The sequence below is a fragment of the Chaetodon trifascialis genome, chromosome 6, assembly GCF_039877785.1.
Source record: "Chaetodon trifascialis isolate fChaTrf1 chromosome 6, fChaTrf1.hap1, whole genome shotgun sequence".
In the NCBI taxonomy this organism is placed as follows: Eukaryota; Metazoa; Chordata; class Actinopteri; order Chaetodontiformes; family Chaetodontidae; genus Chaetodon; species Chaetodon trifascialis.
In genome coordinates this window covers 8,824,329-8,842,768 of record NC_092061.1, presented here as the reverse complement: position 1 = coordinate 8,842,768, position 18,440 = coordinate 8,824,329, and the positions used below count along the sequence as shown (strand labels likewise).

The 18,440-nt window shown below is 44.0% G+C and overlaps 2 protein-coding genes across 5 annotated transcripts in view; both read right to left on the bottom strand.

The window, feature by feature from the left end:
- The window catches only part of osbp2b (oxysterol binding protein 2b), a 44,792-nt gene extending 43,285 nt beyond the window's left edge, over positions 1-1,507 (bottom strand). For all 4 annotated transcript variants that reach the window (XM_070964507.1, XM_070964508.1, XM_070964505.1 and 1 more), the window contains exon 1: positions 935-1,507. In XM_070964507.1, the coding sequence (XP_070820608.1) occupies positions 935-1,092 (158 nt within the window). In that variant the 5' untranslated portion in view covers positions 1,093-1,507. The remainder of the gene's footprint in view (positions 1-934) is intronic.
- A 925-nt stretch (positions 1,508-2,432) lies between these two features.
- Positions 2,433-18,226, bottom strand: rasl10a (RAS-like, family 10, member A). The gene is made up of 4 exons (XM_070965148.1): positions 16,620-18,226; positions 15,454-16,525; positions 6,586-6,710; positions 2,433-4,510 (listed from the first exon to the last, which is right to left on the bottom strand). Exons 2-4 carry the CDS (start codon positions 15,667-15,669, stop codon positions 4,240-4,242), a joined length of 612 nt encoding a protein of 203 aa, XP_070821249.1. The 5' UTR covers positions 15,670-16,525; positions 16,620-18,226; the 3' UTR covers positions 2,433-4,239.
- Between the last annotated feature and the right edge of the window lie 214 nt (positions 18,227-18,440).

Genomic DNA, 18,440 nt, shown 5'->3' with positions numbered 1-18,440 from the left:
TTTTATCACACATACTGTCCCCAAGGTCAAGACTGAACTTTCTCAGACTAGACCATGTGACAGGTAATTCACCTGCTGTGCTGGAGCAAACTGAGTGTGTAAAGTGCTGGAAATATGTGTCACCCAGCGGGCTGACACGCTTTATGATCCATTCATTGTTTCCACCTTGTGCCTCCACACACATACCTGTGGAAACATGACTCCCTAGCAAGAGGCACCTGAGCCACAGGTGTTAGGCTATTGTACGGCTAACGTTAGCTCCCAGCTAGCATCTGCGTAATCAAAGTGAAGACAGGATGATAATGACAGTGACCATCTCCTGCAGCGCATCTCCTTACAGTGATCAAACTGAGTCGCTTGGCTCACAGTCGTTAGCTAATGCAATACGTGAATTAATTGTATAAAAATGATAATGACGTTCATGTAGAAGAAAAAGTTGAAACAGTGACATTGACACAAAAAATAATAAGGACGCCGGCTTTATTGACTACACGTTTAAAGACAAGTAGTCGTGTTTGTGTCCGTGAGGAGGGGTCAGCTGAATCTTCAACTGTCATGAGCTCACCGAAGGCTAGCGGGCTAGCTTAGTTTGCTAGCTAACGTCGGTGCCGACAGTGGCCACATTTCTGACACTTTACTGAGTTAGAAATCTTTCCGCTGTTGCTGCTGTGTGTATGTCTGTCTGTGTCGGTGCCTTTCCGCAACATACAGTCAGTCGTAGTCAAATGTCAACGTGTCTGTCACTGTCAGCATGAAGTAAACAGACAGCTGACTGTGTCCATTTGACAGCTAGCTTTAGCCTGCTGCTAGCCAGCTGAGGCAGCCAGCTGTCGGGATGCGCTGACACAGAAATACCGTACGACGAGCTGTGCGCTCAGGTCGGAGAAAGACGCTTATTTGGAGAAATCTTGCACAGTGCGTCTGCAGAATTTACCTGTAATATGACAGCAGGCCATTGCTGAGGACAAACCATCGCCGCTGGTACCCTTTCAAATAGTTGGTCCATTTAAAAAGCCAGCCTTTGTAAGTATCCGACCCTGGTGCCGGGGCCGCGGCAGAGGCGGATGCCGAGCCCTTCCCTTGCTCGCTCATCCTCCGCTCCGCCGCACGCCGAAGGGCGCAGGATAAACCGGGGACAGCGGGGACAGGGACTCTACCCCACCAGGACTACCTGAGCGTGGACGTCGCACTGACGAGTGAGCTCGACGGAGGAGGGTCCGGTCTAGGGCGAGAGAGACCACCGTGTACCCTTTCACATGACGGCGGAATGGACACCGAAGGAAGGACGAGAAGTGATGCCAAGACACTTTGCTGATGCAGACTGCAGAGGATTCAGAGCACAGAGCTGGGCTGGATAGAAGGGAAATTCCTTACATGGCCTCCATATAATCTGATAGTACTGTCACCAAATCTACAATGCTTTCCTCAACGACAGTGCCAAATAGTTTATGGCAGTAATAATGGGAGGGGGCGGCTGCTAACCTGGCCATTCATGAAGCGTGGACTTGAATGGAAATGGCCGCTCTATCAATTTAAGTCTATGATTCAGACCTGCACCACGTGACGTTGTTATCTAAACATTCCTAAACATTTGACATGCGGTTTGGCGGCTGATCCCAAACCAGAGATAAGGAGGCGGATGTAGGATAGGCGATTAAGTGTTTTAGGCAGCAAACACGCACACGCACAGTCAATATTACAGTCATTGATCGCAGTGCGCAGTAATGATCAGCTTCTGACAGCCTTTCACTTGTTTAACATTTTCGCCCCGGGAACCCACGGAGCCCTACCTGTTGATTGATTTTTGGTAGCCATCCCATGTCAGTTTTTTAAAGAACATTATTTTTGTGTATATTGAGCTGGGATGGTGCATATTCCCAAACCAAACTGCGTTTAATTGAAATAACCACAAACTGACTGACACTTCTGTACTTCATCTGGAATTTGGAGGCAAAGGGGTACATGCACAATGCAAGGGGCCATAGATAGGGGGCTCAGGGGAGCAATAATGGCCCAACAACAATCTCCTCCCCCTGGGCTCCGTAACAGGTGAATGTGGCCCTGTCACAGGGGACGTGGGGAGTAGATCGTCCAAAGAACCATCATGTTTTGACCCACCATCAGCCAACCATCAATCAGGCTACACATGTGCCATGTGAGCGTTACTCATTGAATTGCTCAGTTTCATTAACACACTGCCGCCATAAAATAAAGTCGGTCTTCATGACATTGTCGAGATCAGATCTAGTTTTGTTGAATACAAGCAAATACACATTTTAAGCAACAATCCAGTAACTGGAAGGGGTTCATTGCGTGATGGCTGGTCCTGATTTGGCTCCTGATAACATGGCTTTACCACAAGGTGGCAATGTTGTCAAAACGATCTTAATGTGGTGTAATTGCTGCACACAGGATTGAAAAGTGACCAGAGTGAGGTTGCTGTTCTCAAATGCATTTAATAATTCATCAAAAAAAAAACAAAATTACTCACAGTACTAACACAGTAAAAATAAATACAAGTAATGTTTCTGATAAAAAACTGTAGCCCTTTTTATTTGGAAACGCGCAGCAGACAAACTGATGAGAACTCATGCTACACACAGTTGCTTTCTAGTGTATCTCTGCTACATATTTCTTTCTTTTTTTTTTTTTTTACTAGAAAAACAAAAACAAAAAGAAAAAAAAGACTACACACAGCCATCTGCCCTGATTGAAGGGTTCAACACTACATCTTGGAGAGAATCATGAGCTTGTGCTCTCACATGCCAGTGAAAAACAACCACATTCACTCCACTCAGCTGCTCATTACAGCATCAGAAAACCATGTATTACAAAAATTAAACACAATATCAAATTCAAACATCAGTGCAATTAAACCCTGACCTGTTGGCTCTACCAACAAAAGCATGCAAACCAATTACTCTATGAATCACTCTTATATACAATAGGTCTGATTACTTTCAGTGCAGCCATATTCACAAACTACCTAGCTAGGCCTAATCAAATGAAAAAGCAACTGTTAATCTCACAACATTACCAATTACTATTAAGGTTCCCTGTGTGTCTGTGATGTACTCATGGGGTGTTTTGTGTCATTGAGCTCTGCTTCATTATTTCTGCGGATATCTGAGTGTGAGTGGATTATATCTATTGTATTTGAGGCATTTTTAATATAACACGGTGGTACATGGAGTCGGTCAGGACATCCCTGTGGGATTTTATTGCTCCTTCCTAATCCAAAGATTCAACATCTGTCTCCTATCTTCTCGTGTCTGTTCTCTGCTTACCTGAATGTCAGCTATCAAACCTGCCTCTCTCCTTCTCCCTCTTGCTCACTCTCTCTCACACACACAAACACACACGCACATGAACATCCACTTTGCACGCACAGGTTCTCGTTTCAGGCTCTGCAGCCTCCTGCAGGTCCCCAGTTCCCTGGATTTAATGTATTCATCAGAAACAGACAGTGAGTGAGGGGAGGGAGCAGATTAAAGCCCTACAGTACATCATGATAAGGACTGCAGTATTTTCTGCTGCAAGACAACCTTAGAACACCCTTCATCTGAACAAACAGCTTTTACCGTAGGCCAAGTTTTAAACCAGGACAGGGAAGGGAAAAAAATGCAGGCTACTTCTCAGGATCTAAAATTAAACACCATCTAAACGAATCTGTACATTTCGAGATCATCTCCCCAGAAGTGGGGCTTTAGCTGTTTTTGCTGTCCAATACTCAATCTTGTTGACCATTAACCGCACAGCGTCGGCTGTTCACCTTACTGAATATGACAAATTCAAAAGGAAGACTGGGTGATATTGCTGCCTCTCCATTTTGAGTCTCACAGCCACAACCTCCATCCTGTCAGGCCCAGCTACAATCACAAGACAACCCTCAATAAGACCTGCTGCTGTGTCATCTGGGGAGCACAGCCTCAAATGTGTGACCGTCTGGTTGATGTGAGGAAAAATAACTGTGCTATGCTAGTCATATTGGTTTTTACCTGCTTCCTCTTCTTCTACCTCCTATGCATTTGGCAGAACTGGACTAGGAAGTGGTTGGATGACCATGTGTGAAATTTTTAGTGTCTTATACAGCGCAAGAGTCTAATAAACCTCATTATGAAAAATCAGCTCAGTAAAGCAGGAGGCCACAGGGTATATTTCCAGCCATTTAGATAAAAAGTCCTTTTCTCCACTGCCGCTCCACTGCTGAGGTGAGAGGGGTGGAGGGAGCTCTCTGGGTCACATAATGGTGCAGCGATTCCTCTGTAGCGCCCCCTGCAGACGGATGGAGGTGTGGTTCTGGCGCATGCCCCGCGCCACAGCGATGCCCAGCAGCTCTTTGAAGAGCAGGACTACATGCCAGTTAAACTTGGCAGAGCACTCCACGTAACCGCACTTCCAGGTCTTCTTCACCAGGACTGACACCGCCCTGCGAGGCATGAAGCGCTGCCGCTGCAGATCCCTCTTGTTGCCCACCACCAGGATTGGCACCTCACTGCTGCTGCCCTCCCTGCAGGAGCATGTGAGAGGTAAAAAATAAAAAAAGAAAAAAGGTTGATTTCAAAAAGCACACTTATATCATGGTGTTTGTCACAGTGGTTGGCTGGGCGTGTACAAGATGTGTGTGTGTGTGTGTGCAGTTTCTCCTTCTTTCTGAGGTGTGCGGGGGTGGACTGGAGGATTACAGCTCACAGGCTCAAGGGGCCTCCCACCACACTCTGCAGTGACTGGTTTACAGCATTATTATAAGTGTGAAACTGTATGGCAAGCCAGAGGTAGGCATAAATTAGCGATTGGAGTCCTGTGTTTGTAATCCTACAGTGTTAATGAAAAACCAGGAAGACGTCATCAAGTCCAACCACTTCCAGTAACGCCTCATTGGCCATGGTTTGGAAATCCAATCTGACGCTATACTTAAAAAGAAGAGAATGATGTAGAGAAAAGTAGTTAGCAGAGAAAATCCTGGATTAGACTGCAAAGCAAATACTATGAAGGAAAGAAGGCCGATTATATAAATCGGATTTCTAACAATGAGATTAATTTTTACTTTGAAGGCTTTCTCTTTGGTTTGGCGCCAAAGTCAGAGGAGCTGAAAGCTTTAATTGTTGCTTTTCATGAAAAATAATAATATTCTAAAACCAACAGAAGGTCATGTTAAAACCACAGAGGACTATTAAATCTGGTACATTATGAAACTTGAAGGAGCACAAGACATGTGCTGACTTGCAGAGCTCAGTGTCAGCTGAGGTAAATTGTTAAAGCAGATGCGTTAACAATTTATGCCTCCCTGTTATAATGAATAAAGCTTTCTTTTTGGCTACATCGTGCTTCATCTTCTAACAAGAACTTATGCATATTTGCATGTCTGCCTTGACAGATGGACAGATAGCTCGACAGAGGGGAAGACAGACAGAGAAATGTACAACAGCGTTTTCGAGCCTTGAGGCCAAGTTCTTAAAGATGTAAGGTTGAAAAACAGCACAGTAATCATCTCACTTTTCTCCTCTTCACAGGTTGTGCTCACATAACAGACTTAAAAATATCTCCTCGCATATCTGCTCGAGCTTGAGTTTTTTAGCACAGCAAGATGAACTGTATGTGCGAGTGTGCGCGCGCGTGTGTGCATCTGTGTGTGAAAACTGGGAAAAGCTATACAGGATTGATAGACCCTGTCAGAGGCTTCATTTTGGAGGGCTGAAAAAACAGAATAAAGAACGTTATTCTGGTTCGGAATGGATTTGGTCGGCATTTTAAGAATAGATTTTATTAAAGTAAAATAAGCAGATACATTCTTTATAGCTGACATCTACAGCACAGCCGCACTGTGCTCCATTATTCATGAATTCAGTTAAAATATACAGTATCTGTCCCTTCTCCGCTCTCTCCTTCTGTCCTCCAGTCTGACCTTAGATCTTTGTCCTCTGATTACACATTCTCCTGTTTTCCCTTCCTCTTGCGTTCACCCTTCCTTCCCCAGGTGCTGGTGATAATGGTTTTCTGTCATGGGCCATAAACATTCATGGTAACACGTTTGGAACCACAGGAAGGTGAGGATGATCTGCACTGTGGCAGTTTGGACATGCACAACATAGCAGAGCAAACGAGACCACTCATTGCACCTTTCAATATGTAAATATATGCAGGTATGCCAACAGCGAGGATGATAGAGCAGGTGATGCCTTTTCATTGGTCTTTTTTCTCACTGGTTTTGGGTCCCTTTCAGCTCCAGACCCTTACTGTATCTTCCTCTGCTTCTCTAGCTTCCTGTGTTTTGCTGCTCTTCAATAAAAGCAGAAAAGGCCCAAAAATAATCTTCAAATCATGCTCTTATGCAGCAATGCCGGAATCAAATGTCATTACTAAACTGTCAGGATGCAGGGAGGAGTGCGCTGAATTAAAAGATATCACCAGGGGCAGACTATCTATCACTGTCACAAACGTGTAATTGTACGGCTTTGTGGCAGGGCTGAGAAATTGCATGCTGTCTACAGACGGGTGACTTGCCGATGTCATTAGAAATCACAGCTGAAGCTTTATAAGCTGTATGTCAGTGGCTGCATGGTCACTAACCGTGGATGACCTTACCTGTGCTCCACTATCTGCTGCCTAATCATCTTGACGTATTCGAAGCTCTCCACACAGCAGATGTCGTACACCAGGATGTAGGCATTGGCATTGCGAACACCTCTGCACCGCAAATCCAGCCACTCCTGAATGACAGACACACAGAGAGAAAAACATAAATAAATGTGCTAACAAATAGATACACAGTATGACTGATATAGCCATGCTAGCAGCTCAAGGGATGACAATGCAAGTCATTCAGCCGGTCGCTCCACCAGTTTGGTCGAGACTGAAATATCTGAACAACTAAAGATGGACCGCTATGAGATTTGATACAGATATCAATGATGCCCAGAGGATGAATCCTACCGACTTTGGTGATTCTCTGACTTTTTAACTAACACTACCAGCAAGTAAAATGTGTATTTATCCTGTGAAATGTCACAACATCCACTTGATGGAGTGGCACAAACTTTTGCACAGACACTCATAGTTCCCAAACAATGACTCCTAATGACTTTGGTGACTTTCCCTCTTGCGCTGCCATGAGGTTGACATTTGTGGATTTGAGTGTAATGTCTTGACAGCTACTGGGTAGACTGCCATGACATTTTACACACACATTCATGTCCCCCTCAGGACTAATGACTTTGCTGATCCTCTGACTTTTCATATAGCTTCACCATCAGGTCAGAGTTTTCATTTGTATATGGCTAAATTCCTGCTAAAGACATTTTCAATAAGCCTCAGCTGTTCTTTAATGCCAATTAGCAAATGTTAGCAGGCTACCATGACTAAGACATTGAACGTGGTAAATGTTGCCTGCTAACAATGATCATGTTAGAGCATTTAGTTTAGTTTATTTGACAACACGAGACTGAATTTCACCATATTAATATACTGTTGTTTCCACTGAGCTAAAAGCATTGTTGTGCCTGACTACAGTCTCATAGATCCACCAGCGTAAAATGCACCAATGTACAATAATAAATAAAGAGCAGGTAGTTGAACAGCATGGGGCATGTGTTCCAGTAATCATTCAAAAGCACTTTGCTTCAAAGTCATAGTTCGCCTGTTTCTGCTGCTTAGCCTCTGTGAAAAAGTGCAGAGTCAATGAAGTCTGCACTGCATGGCTCTGGGAGTCTCACAGCTTAAAAAAAAAGTCATAAAACACGATGACTGCTCAGCACAAAGCACTGCGCTGTGTCCTAGCTACACATGTTCAAGGACGACGGAGGTTATAGCTTATGAGAAGTAAGCAAACACGGAGCCTTCTGTCAGGAGAACGAAAAGAAACAAATACGACTCTTCAACTTTCGCTGCTTAGCTCAGCTTTGTGATGCAATGCACATGCAGCGGGGCAAACAGCAACACCTGTTTGATGGTAATGAGTTTCAAACTGTAATCAAAACACATGGCACAATTGGGTACATTTGCACCTAACTGGAGGGCAGTTGCTCCAATAGAAACACACTGGCCCATTCTGAAATTCATGCTGTGCTTCCCAGAGCTCTCGTCCACCCACCACCACCGCCACCACTTCTAACAGCATGCAATGAATTTATAAGCGTTTGATCAGATAAAAGAGAGAGAGGAAATTCGAGGAACTTTGGGGGGTGGGACAAACAGATCTGCTGAGGGAGGGAAATGAGAAAAGAAATGCAGCCCTGAGAGAATGTCCAACAGAGGAAAAAGGCAGCGGTGGATCAAGGGATGAGCAGACGGGGTGTCAACATAACCTCTGGGGTGCATGCACACTGCTAATGAAAGGTCTGGAGACTGAGACTGTCAGGGATTGTGTGCAGGTTAACTCAATTCAATTCAGTTCTGTTCAATAGAATTTAGCAGGCTAACAGAGGATGCTATGCTCTGTGCAAGAATCAATAGTGTAAGACTTACTCAAAGCTAACTCTCTGGCAGCAGAGTTATACAGAGGTTAGATTTAACAGTAATCATTTAATCACAGGGCTCTTAAAGGAGCTGTGTTAACTATTTACACTTTACATTTATCCACTTTCATTGCAGAGAGTTAGATGAGAAAATCGACACCGCTGTCATGTCTGTACACTAAATACGAAGCTGGAGCCAGCAGCCGGTTAGCTTAGCTTAGCATAAAGACTGGAAGCAGGGGGAAACAGCTAGCCTGGTTCTGTCCTAATATAACAAAACTGCTCACCTCTACATTTAAAGCTCACTAATTAACACATGGTACAAGTATGAAGAAAAAAACGTGTGGGGAAAAAAGTGTAAAAATAGCAAGTTGCGATGTTAGAGGGGGGTTACGTGCTGTTTCTACAGTTGCTGTGAAGTTGCCAGGCGAATGGAGGAGACTCCAGGAAGTCACTGATCTACAACCTTGATTCCAAAAATTGCAAATCTGATTCCTGAGCTCGTCTAGTAATCTGCTTTATACAGTCATGTGTTCACAAAGTGGTGAACCTCGCTGCATCCTCGCTTGTGAACGACTGAGCCTTACCAGGATGCCCCTTTCATACCCAATCATGATACTCTCACCTGTTACAAATGAACCTGTTTACCTGTGGAATGTTCCAAACAGGTGTTTCTGGAACATTCCACAGCTTTCCCAGTCTTTTGTTGCTCCTGTCCCAACTTTCAAAACATAAGCATATATTTACAAAAATCAATGAAGCTGATGAGGTAAAATATTCAATATATTGTCTTTAGACTGTTTTCAATTTTCAGTTTTCACAAAAACAAATTTGCATCTTCTCTAAAAAAGTATTTATCAGTTTGTTTCACCTTGTGACTACGACTCTGTATTCGTGTGCAAAAATATGATTTCACAAAATATCTTCCCATCCCACAGTCAGAATTTAAACACTTTTTTGACCACTGCAGACGTTGTTCATTTTTCATGTCCTGTTTTTCAAAGCTGTCCTGCTTGATAAAGTAAGTAATTTGGCTTTGGTGTTTTGACTGATGCACCTGCACCTCGGGCACAGACGATTTGGCAGCTCTGTTGGTGTGTTGCTTTGAAAACACAGATATCAAAGTGCTGATTATCAGACCTCTATTCATTTTTATGCCTCTAATTAGCATGGAGCTAACATGACCCTTGTTTGTAGCGGTGTTTGCAATGACGATTGATTCGATGGAGGTAATCTTCCATGCGGTGTTTATGTTTTCTGCTACCTCCTTCAGCAGCATGTGCAACTTAGAAGAGTGAGAAATCTAATTACCTTCCTCTCACGCTCGGAGAAGATATGCTTTTCAGATCAACATACTTTACAGGCAACCTGCACAAATAAAATCAACTGATACTGTGTGACAGGGGGAGCTGAGGGAGGAGATGATTAACGTAACTTCCAATGACAATAACGCTAACACATCTGTGTCAGCAAGGAATAATTTGTCTTCATTCAATTTGGAAGAGGGTGTTTGTGGCTTTGCATCTCGGTGAATGTGAGCAAGAAAGAGCCTCACACATCAGCAGGGAGATAATAAGGCCGATCAGGCATGGAGACAAACATGTGGCACGAAGATCGCTGCCATCAGAAGTGAAAGAGAAAGCAGAGGAGGAGAGGACGTAAAGGTGGGCACTGTGTTGTGAAAGCTGGCAGAAATGTGGTTATTTCCTCTGTCTCTCTCCAGGTTGAATCAGCTTTCAGAGTGAGAGGAAAACATATCACAGAAGGTATGATTTCTACTGTAATTTCTTCTTGTCGCTTCTATCACAGAGTGTCCAGCACAATTGAAATCCAAAGTAGTGTCAAGCAGGCAAGCTCCCCAGAAAACGTTCACCTATTTTTTCCAAATAAACAAAACACATTCCCTGTCACAACACCACATATCATCACAGCTAACTATTTTCTGATAATTGAGGCAAATGACGATGGGAGATGCACACATTGGCTTCAGTTGCAGCCTCACATCCCTGTGGGGCTAAAAATAGCAGCTTGTGTTCTCATCTCATATCTCTTTGTCATCCAAGTCCTGTTTTTAAATGCGGAGGAGGGGCTAGTAACAGCAATGCTACTTCTTCAAACCCAAACAGGAGGCGAAATACAGAGACGAAGAGCAAGAGTGCAGTGATACAGGGCTTATGAACTGAAATGAAATACGTTTAAAATGCATGTGTGGGCATGTTTATTTGTGTGTGCTTGCAGGATGTGAGAGTGTGCTGCTGGGAGCGTGAATGTGAAGTGTGGTATCACTGTCTGTATCCTCCAGTCGGTCTTCTTAACAAAAAGAGCATCTCATCCTTCGGAGCCAAACAGAACATGTTTCCCTGACAACCGCGGGCCGTGGTCCGTTTTAGCAGGCTATGACAGAGCGGTCGTGTCTCCTGATATTAATGGAGGCAGCTTAACTGAAATAAGTGGTTGCAATGGATCAATACTCAAGCACAGGAGGGAGGCCGGTGTAACCTGGACGGGGGGAAGGGCACTGAGCAATTAGAGATATGTCACACATCGGCCACGCTGGTCGATTTACAATTAAAATCTATTACATCCCCTTGGGGTGAAGCTGCCATTACTCAGTGGTGACCTATACCAGACAAGCAGTAAAATCTGTAGGTTCTGTAGCACTTTGGAGAAATTCATTATGTTTGAGATGACATGGAGAGGATGGTCTACTGCTGGTGTTCACAGACAGTCACTGGGTGTTACTGATAAAAAGGATGGGACGGCTGATCTACAGACATGAATTGTTGATTTTGAAACAGCAGCTTACAAGGATTTTACAGAAGATGAAAAAGCTTTAAAGGAAAAGTTTTCAGAAATACTGCTTTCTAGCTGGGAGGTTGATGGGAAGATTGATCCCACAGTGATGCTACAGCCGATTAGCTTAGCTTAGCATAAAGACTGGAAAAAAGAGGAAACAGTGGGGCTATTTATGGTGATAACATTAGTTTTCACACTTTGGTTTTTGTACAGATTAAACACACAAGAAAAGGTGTTCATTAATGAGCTTTAGATGAATTTTGTTCCACTGGATGGAGCCTGTGGTGCCTTCATATTTAGCATACAAGAGAGTAGAACCTGTCTTCTCATGTGACTCTTACCAAGAGGGAAAAATATACGTATTTCCCAAAATGTCAAAATATTCCTTAGGTCAGCCGTGTGTGTAACGATGATGACAGCATGAAGTATTCACTCACTGTAAATGGTTTAGAATTCATTTCAATGTTTTTATTCTAAAAACACATAAATATATATTTTACTTACAGTAAGCAACCAAATTTGTATCTGTCTTAAAGGACCAATAAGTAGGATTTAGCAGCATCTAGCGGTGAGGTTGCAGATTGCAACCAACGAGTATCCCTCGCCTCAGCTTCCCTTTCCAAGCGTGTAGGCTAACCTAAAGTGGCTGCAAAACTTAGGAAAAACTTGAAATGTCATCTCCAGAGAGTGTTTGGTTTGTCCTTTCTAGGCTACTGTAGGAACACGGCGGTGCAACATGGCAGAGTCTGTGGAAGAGGAGAGCTCATTCTAAGGTAATAAAAACAGGATTCTCATTGGTGGATACACCAATGATTCTGCCAATAGGATTTTCACATACACTGGTCCTTTAAAAGACACCACTCAAGTCATGTAAGCCAAAACTCTGGCACACAGGCAGGTAAACGCTTTGTACACCTCACGCAGGCTTCCCACATGCACTCGCTTATTTTCAACGCTGTCTGTCAGAGTCAAAATTACACAACGTGTGACAAGAAAAGCAATCACTTCCACCTCGCTATCAGACACAGTATCGACAGAGATAACTGAGAAAAATGTCCAGAAAGAGCAGGAGAGGGAGAGGGAGCATAGTGTGTGGGAGGAAGTCATGGAGATACATGATGGCAAGAACAAAAAAAAAGAAAAGAAAAGGAAGAACAAGAAAAATCACTGCTGAATGCGCTGTCAGGCTTAAATCCGTCTGTCATCACATCCAATTGACACACTGTAACAGATGCTCTCTAAACGCAACGCTATCAGCAACAGACAGACGAACGGCAAAGCAAACAAATCATTACACCATCACAGCCTCACAGTAAGGTAATAGAAATCTTGCCTGTCTCCAGCATCAGAAAGGATAAAAATGGCTGTCTACGTGGTTAAAATGGGGTCACAAGTAGCCTGCCAGAACATTACTGTTCTTCTTTCAAATACAATCTGAAATGATGAGAAATTGCTATGCTGCATAAGCATGGAGGCGTACTGACTCACTCCATTCTGCAGCTTATTCATCACAAATTTCGGAGGACATTATAAAACCTCATTTGGTAACCCTTACTTCGATGGTGTCCATTAAACTCTGTGCAACCTTTCTAATTGACTGCAGCAAATTCCTCCACTGTTGGTCTTTTTATTCCCGGCAGCATTCCAGCAGGGAACTGTGCTTTAATTCAATCTGCTGTGCACTGCAAGTAAATTTCAATCAGGTTTCTTTGTGCCGGCGCTCCTCGCCGCTCACTGTGTCCACTGCCCCTGACCCAGGCTACATCTCTCTGCCTGTGGGATAAACACGGAGTCAAAAAATGCCCCATCTCTCATTGCCGCGAAGAAAGGACGTCACCAGACAAAGCAAGAGAGCTGGCTTCTGAGCAAGGGACATGACAGGAGGGGGAAGAAAAAGCACGGCAGGCCGTGCAGGGTCATTCCTCAGCAAATGAGTGACCATAAATCTGTCTGATAAAAATGTTGTGGCAGCACACAGCTAATGGTTTCCTCTGCCTGTACCTTCCACAAAGGTCCTGCCAAACAGGCGCCCGCTCACTGTCACCACACTTCGAAACACTTCGAAATGAGCATGAAGTGTTCACACTATGTGATACAACATGATATCAAGCTGTCTGTGCTTAAAACCTTTCTTATGTGACTCAACCTTTCGAGACACATTCTAACACTCCCACACTCATGAGATTCATCCCGTCCTATTCCGGCACTCTGCTCACACCTACCAACATGTTCCTGATGGGAGTTAAACACCATTTAGCAGAAGAAAGACGAGACTCAATCAGTCTTTTCAGAGGGTCTCTGTGGGCAGGAAACAATGAGGCACTCTGCAGACCTCTTAACACACTCTAACAAAAGGTTTAATCTAGTAGAACAGCTACATGTAATTCTGCAGCAGAATGACAGGATGATCGCGGCGGCCTCTCCGCCCGCCTGTCACATGCTTTCTGTGTTAACGCCGGGCTTTCATTGGGAGGCCTCTCGTCCGAGCGGCTCTCCGCCTCGGCCTGATCTCATTCCCTCGGTGGCACCTCGTCTGCGGAGATAACCACAGCTGTTCTTGGGAGGGCTATGTGTGACACCGGCGGGGAGATAGGGACGAAATGTTCAGCAGCGGAGTCAGGTGTGGTGACCTTGGAGATTTCTGTCTTGAAAGCATCACAGCCTCTCCACCGAGGCTGCAGTGGACAGGTGTCAAACGCACACCTCGAGTCAACAGAGGCTTGGAGTGCATGTCGTTTAAATCTCCTTTCACACTCGTATACAGACACACACATACACACACATACACCAAATGCAGACTTTTTGTACTTTTATGGCTTAAAACAACACTGACAGGCTCATATTTATGGTGAAATAGGTTTTAGTTGCTCCTCTCCATTCAGGTGGTGAAGACATCTCCCCCTACCTCAATATAAGTGATGGTGGACAAAATCCACAGTCCTATTTGTTCAGCTGGAGCTAATATGCGGATTCAGCATTAAGTTAATGTGTTCTTGGTATCAAATTCCCTCTTTGTCACAATGTTGATGCCACATATTCATATTCAGCTTTGGCTGAACTTGTCTCCCATCGTCTTAGCGAGCGAGTAAGACCAGTGTGGCAGGGGACAGAATTAAAGCATCCAATAATGCTCCTAATATACGCATGAACATCTGGTATTGCTTGAAGACAGACTTGAACATATGTTAACCTGTCCATCAGGCTGACTGATATGCAAAAAAAAATCATATTGCAGTTATTTTGACAGATGTTGTGGTTGTGATATGAGTCAATATTTTAGTGGGTTTTGCACAAATCTTCATTTGTGATGATTGCTGTGACACATTTTACCTTCATCAAAAATAAATTTAAAAAAAAAATGCGGCTCCTACAGTTTTGTTAATATATTGATTACTTGTTCAGCCCTTCCTATTCATAAAATAAAAAACTTCCAGTGATGAAAATCCACAAGGAAGCTTGAGATAATTCCCAAGTATCTCCACTTCTTGCCCAGGAAGAGGACAGAGCTTCTGATCTGCTCTGCAAAGTGACTACAAACCTTGGCTATTAGGAGCCGCACTGCATTTTTGCTATGATCCCGCGATCAGATGTGTCTCTGACTAATGAGGTGTGGCGTATGACCTGTGGCCACCAATAAAAGGGCAGTCTGTTCTATTTTTAAATTGGGAGTTTAACCAGGTGCTGTGGCGATGCCTGCAGCACAATCCTGCGATTATTTTCTGTGCATGTGAGCCTGATTGGAGCCTGCCAGCACTACACTGTCATCATCTGAGCACACTGAACACTGTTCTTAGTAAGGAGTCTGCAAAGGACATGTTGCGATTAATAAACAACAATATGCAAGCTGGCATTCCTCCCTCGTGAGGGGGGCTGAGAGAGAGAGAGAGAGAGAGAGAGAGAGAGAGTTTACAACGTCAAAGTGAAGCTCTCTGAGGCTTTAAGTCAGTCGGGTCTCCATAGCAACTAGTAGACCAGGGACATCTGATAGTGATGGAAGAATAAATAAAATTGGTGTTGGTGTCTTTGAGGGATGCCACTGGCTGCGAACAGATGGGCGCTTGTAAAATTAAGGAGAGATTAAATAAATGAGATGTGGTTTTTGGGCAATGTGAGAGCAGATCGTCACCAAAGCTTGTGCAAATCTTAATAAAGTTAAAAGGTCTGGGAGGACGTCTATGTGCGTCCTCAGACAGAGGCATTGTACCTGACTGGAGCTTGATGGAAAGGAGGAGATTGGCGGGACGTCCAAAATCTTCAGCTCATACATGTTCCCGTTCAGTATGACGGAGGGTCTGTACACATATCTGGTCCTGGTCGGCGTGTACACCTCCGAGAAATCGTTATAGATGAACTGGCGGATTATAGAAGTTTTCCCCACTCCGGGAGCACCGATGACTGCGATACTCAGCGTCTCCACCATTCCTGGAGCACGAGTTCAGCACCATGGACAGCGACGACAACAACGACAGATGTGACCGTCCACAGACACAGCTGGCCGCCGCTGTTTGTGTTGCTGCTCTGATGGAATCCAACCCACCGCTGCTCCCCTTCAACCAGCAGCCTCTAAATCACCTTAACAGAGTCCAGCTGCGTGCAATTAGACGAATCGATGGGCGAACGAATCATCCAGCCGTCGAGCAGAGCGAAGAAACTTTATCCCCAGGCTGAGGGTGACAGGAAAGGAGCCATGCAGCTTGTCAGAAATAAAGCTCAACCATGATCATGCAGATGGAGGGATTTCCGCTGCCTCTGCAATCCAACGCACACAGAGAAACTCTTGGTTTTCAGGGGACATCCCCGAGCGACCTCGTCCCCGGAGAGGAAGCGTAAAAGTCCGTCCTTGTTGGCTCCACATGGACATAATCTCATCCAGGCTAGACTCTGACCTTGTCCAAACGCACAGGAGCCCTCAGTGTCTTCATTGATTATCTCCTCCGCACCTCTCACTCATTTCCAGCGATGCACCACCACCGCGCTCCTCCATCACAGGGAGGACGGGCGCACCGCGGCCAGCCTCGCAAATAAGCTTCCCACGTGTTCTGAAATAACATGCAGACCCACAATCTCGTCTTGCTCTCGAGGACAGAAAGGTAAATTTACACGAGCGTCATTCAAAGGAGTGGAGGCAACGCGCACAGCCTGCAGACGTGCGTTTTCTGTAAAGGCATGTGGAGCCTATTAACGAGCATTGTGTGTCTGCCTTTGGAGAGACATGAGCTGGTGAAGGCTGTTTTCTCTCTCTCTCTCTCTCTCTCTCTCTCTCTCTCTCTCTCTCTCTCTCTCTCTCTCTCTCTCTCTCTCTCTCTCTCTCTCTCTCTCTCTCTCTCTCTCTCTCTCTCTCTCTCTCTCTCTCTCTCTCTCTCTCATCACTTGCAATATCCTCTGCCCTGCTCATCCAATAAGATCATGTCGTGCGCTTCGAGCTCCCGTGCGTGGCACATAAATGCCACAATAGCAGGCCACACATTATACATCATCCCGGTGCGAGGGTCATGGAGAAGCAACGCATCATATCTCTGAGGGACACGACTTATTATTGCAGAGGGTCCTCGGGCAGGTCAGGGGCGATGCGTCCCATCAATCAGTGCTGGAGGGCAGCAGCACACAAGGGCCACACATCCACTCAATGACAAGTCTGAAGAGTAAATATTGGACATGTTTAGGCCCCTAAGAATAACTGGGGATGAGACTGTAACCTCGGCTTTCCAGTGTGGCAGCACTGTTTAATAAGACACCTTTAAGAGAGGGTTTAAAAGAGGTTTGCTAATACTTTATCAATGGTTAATAAACTGTTCATAAATGCCTTATAGATTGGTTCTAATCTATCTCCAGAGTAGAAATACTCAGTTACAAGTAGAAGTCATGTGTTCAACATCTTACTTAAGTACAAAAATATTAGCATGAAAAGAGAGCAAAAGAAGCAAAAGTTAAAGTATTATACAGATTATGCACAGTTGCCTATGTTATAATTAGTCATGCGTTCATGTGTCAGCGTCCTTAATGCAGCTGGTAGAAGTAGAGCTAATTTCAAATACTTCATTTACTGTAAAATATCGTACAGTATCACTACAACAACAGAGTCATTTATTAGTTAATTATGTTTTGTAATAAAAATCTGAATCTGCATCCTAACTAGTAACTCAAGCGGTCAAATTAATGTAGTGTAGTACAAGCATATAGTAGCATACAATGGCAATATTCAAGTAAAGTACAAGTATCCCAAAACTGTATTTAAATACAGTACTTGAGTAAACGTACTTTCCACCACTAGTTATAAATGACAACAACATTTGGGAGTCCAGGTTTATCAAGAACGGATTATAAACCAGGCAACGCTGGCAGCTGCCCCCAACCCTCAGGGACCCTGAAGTGCACAGATTTAAAATGTGGAAAACACTTCGTGGTAGTTTTATCAGTTGCAGTTACTCGGTCGTTTGCAGCACTGAGGCACAATATGACCTGACGCACGGTAAGCACCTTAAGAGGATGATCATCGTGTAATCTCGAGTCCCCCAGAGGGGCTTCCTGTTGAAACGTAGTTTTAGTGCTTTGGATTATTTCAGTTATTACTAAGTGTGCATACTCTTTAATAAAAGTGTGCTTGCTCATGTTATTACAAACTACCTGCCACAGAGCAAACATGGGGAGCAGAGGCTAATACTGACCCACAGCTCATTTTTTGACTCAACAGAGGAATCATTCAGACTTGAGTATTCTTTGCTTTTGGTAATAATGCTTTTATAAATGCTGATTAATATAGATTTTTTTATATTGCACGAGTAAAGTGTGCAGTTGTAAATGTTTAATAGGCTGTTAATAAATAGATTTTGGACCAGATTCTCCACAGATGTTCCTCATCTAAGTGATGCCGCTTAGAGGCTTAGGACCATTATGTACAGCGCTGGTAAATGACTCATTCATTATTAGTAAAGCCATTAGATAAACTTAATAAACTCTTAATAAATGATGTCATATTTGAAAGTGGTATTCAAAGGCCATAAATAGGAATGTACAAATACCAGCTCCATGTGCTCTGGAGTGAAACGACACATCATGGACATCTTAAATGTGTCAAAGCAAGAAAATATCGATTTCTTATGTTGTCAATTTAAAGTAAGATGTGAATCTATGAGTTTAAGGGCAGTTCTGTGCGTGTGATGCTGTATAAAAGCACTGAGCTCTTAAGGCTCT